Genomic DNA, 1445 nt, shown 5'->3' with positions numbered 1-1445 from the left:
TCATATAAGTCACGTTTTGATCCCTCCTTTTACTTCTATAAGGCTACAAAGCTATGTCTCAAATCACCCTACTCTCGTTTGCTAAAGATATATGTTTTGTTCAATTGCCAATTGCACATGTACGTTTGAGTGTTTTCCAGACACATAATACTTAGTATTTGAACATCTAAACTCATCATCTCCCAAACTTGCCTCCTATCCAGTGTTCTCTTTTTTTTTTTTTTTTTACATAGTGAAAACTTATATTTGGAATTAGCCAGCTGGACTCAGTTTAGATGATCCCAATTTTGTTGGCAACATCCAAAGCATCATAGTCAGGAGCCAGTCGAACATATGCCTTCTTCTCTCCATCAGGCCTGATCAGAGTATTGACCTTAGCCACGTTAATGTCATAGCGCTTCTTCACAGCCTGTTTAATTTGGTGCTTGTTGGCCCTGACATCCACAATGAATACCAGTGTGTTGTTGTCTTCTATTTTCTTCATGGCTGACTCAGTGGTGAGGGGGAATTTGATGATGGCATAGTGGTCAAGTTTGTTTCTCCTGGGGGCGCTCTTCCGAGGATATTTGGGCTGCCTCCTGAGCCGCAGTGTTTTGGGCCGCCGGAAGGTGGGTGACGTCCGGATCTTCTTTGTCTTGTGGCTGTGGACACCTTTCAACACTGCTTTCTTGGCCTTCAAAGCCTTTGCTTTGGCTTCAGCTTTAGGAGGGGCAGGAGCTTCCTTCTTCGCCTTCGGCGCCATCTTCATGAAAAGCCAGTGTTCTCTTTTTAAGTAAATAGTTTGATGTCTACCCGGTTGCCCAACATGGGAGATTGTGACGCTTCTCTGTTTTCAACTTCTTAAAGGCTTTTATTTCCTTTTAGAAGAAAGACTACACTCCTAAACCTGACTTACAAATGCCATCATCACTAGAAGGTCTAGTCCCTTCTTTCTCCAACCTTGCCTCTTAAACTAGTATCTTTCACACTCTGTATTCATGAGTAGCTATCACTGAATTTATTTATTTTGTCCCCTTGATGTTCCATGTTTTCTCATCTAAGTCTTGAAATATGCTCTCTCTGTCAAAAATATTTATCTCCACTCTGTGTTATGAGTCCAGTGCAGAGGTGGGGAAATCATGTCTATTGTGGCACCATTATATTCTTACCCAAAGGCAGGGCTTGGCATTGAGTAGGCACTCTATATAGACTGCACAAAAAACACTCATATTTGCTATCAGTGACTCTGTTGTGGATATTTTGAGTCTTAATTTTTTTTTACTATGGTTATTATGACTTCTTTGCTTGCTTGATTTAAGGAAGACTGATGAATTTTTCAATGTGCATTTATAGAATACTAAAGTAGTTCGATAAACAGCAGGTTCACAATTTATCATAGCCATGTTCTGAAAAGTCTCTGTGCTTTGATGGAAAGCAACAATCACATTTTTGGGCATTAGAGTTTC

At 40.3% G+C, this 1445-nt stretch overlaps 1 protein-coding gene across 1 annotated transcript; it reads right to left on the bottom strand.

Annotated features, from left to right (window-relative positions):
* Nucleotides 1-208: 208 nt before the first annotated feature.
* Nucleotides 209-753, bottom strand: LOC122454746 (60S ribosomal protein L23a-like). Its single transcript, XM_043489325.1, has one exon. The coding sequence runs from the start codon at nt 746-748 to the stop codon at nt 272-274; it is 477 nt and encodes a 158-aa protein (XP_043345260.1). The 5' UTR covers nt 749-753; the 3' UTR covers nt 209-271.
* Between the last annotated feature and the right edge of the window lie 692 nt (nt 754-1445).

This window comes from Cervus canadensis, chromosome 1 (assembly GCF_019320065.1).
Source record: "Cervus canadensis isolate Bull #8, Minnesota chromosome 1, ASM1932006v1, whole genome shotgun sequence".
NCBI lineage: Eukaryota > Metazoa > Chordata > Mammalia > Artiodactyla > Cervidae > Cervus > Cervus canadensis.
This window is presented reverse-complemented; position numbering and strand designations above follow the sequence as displayed.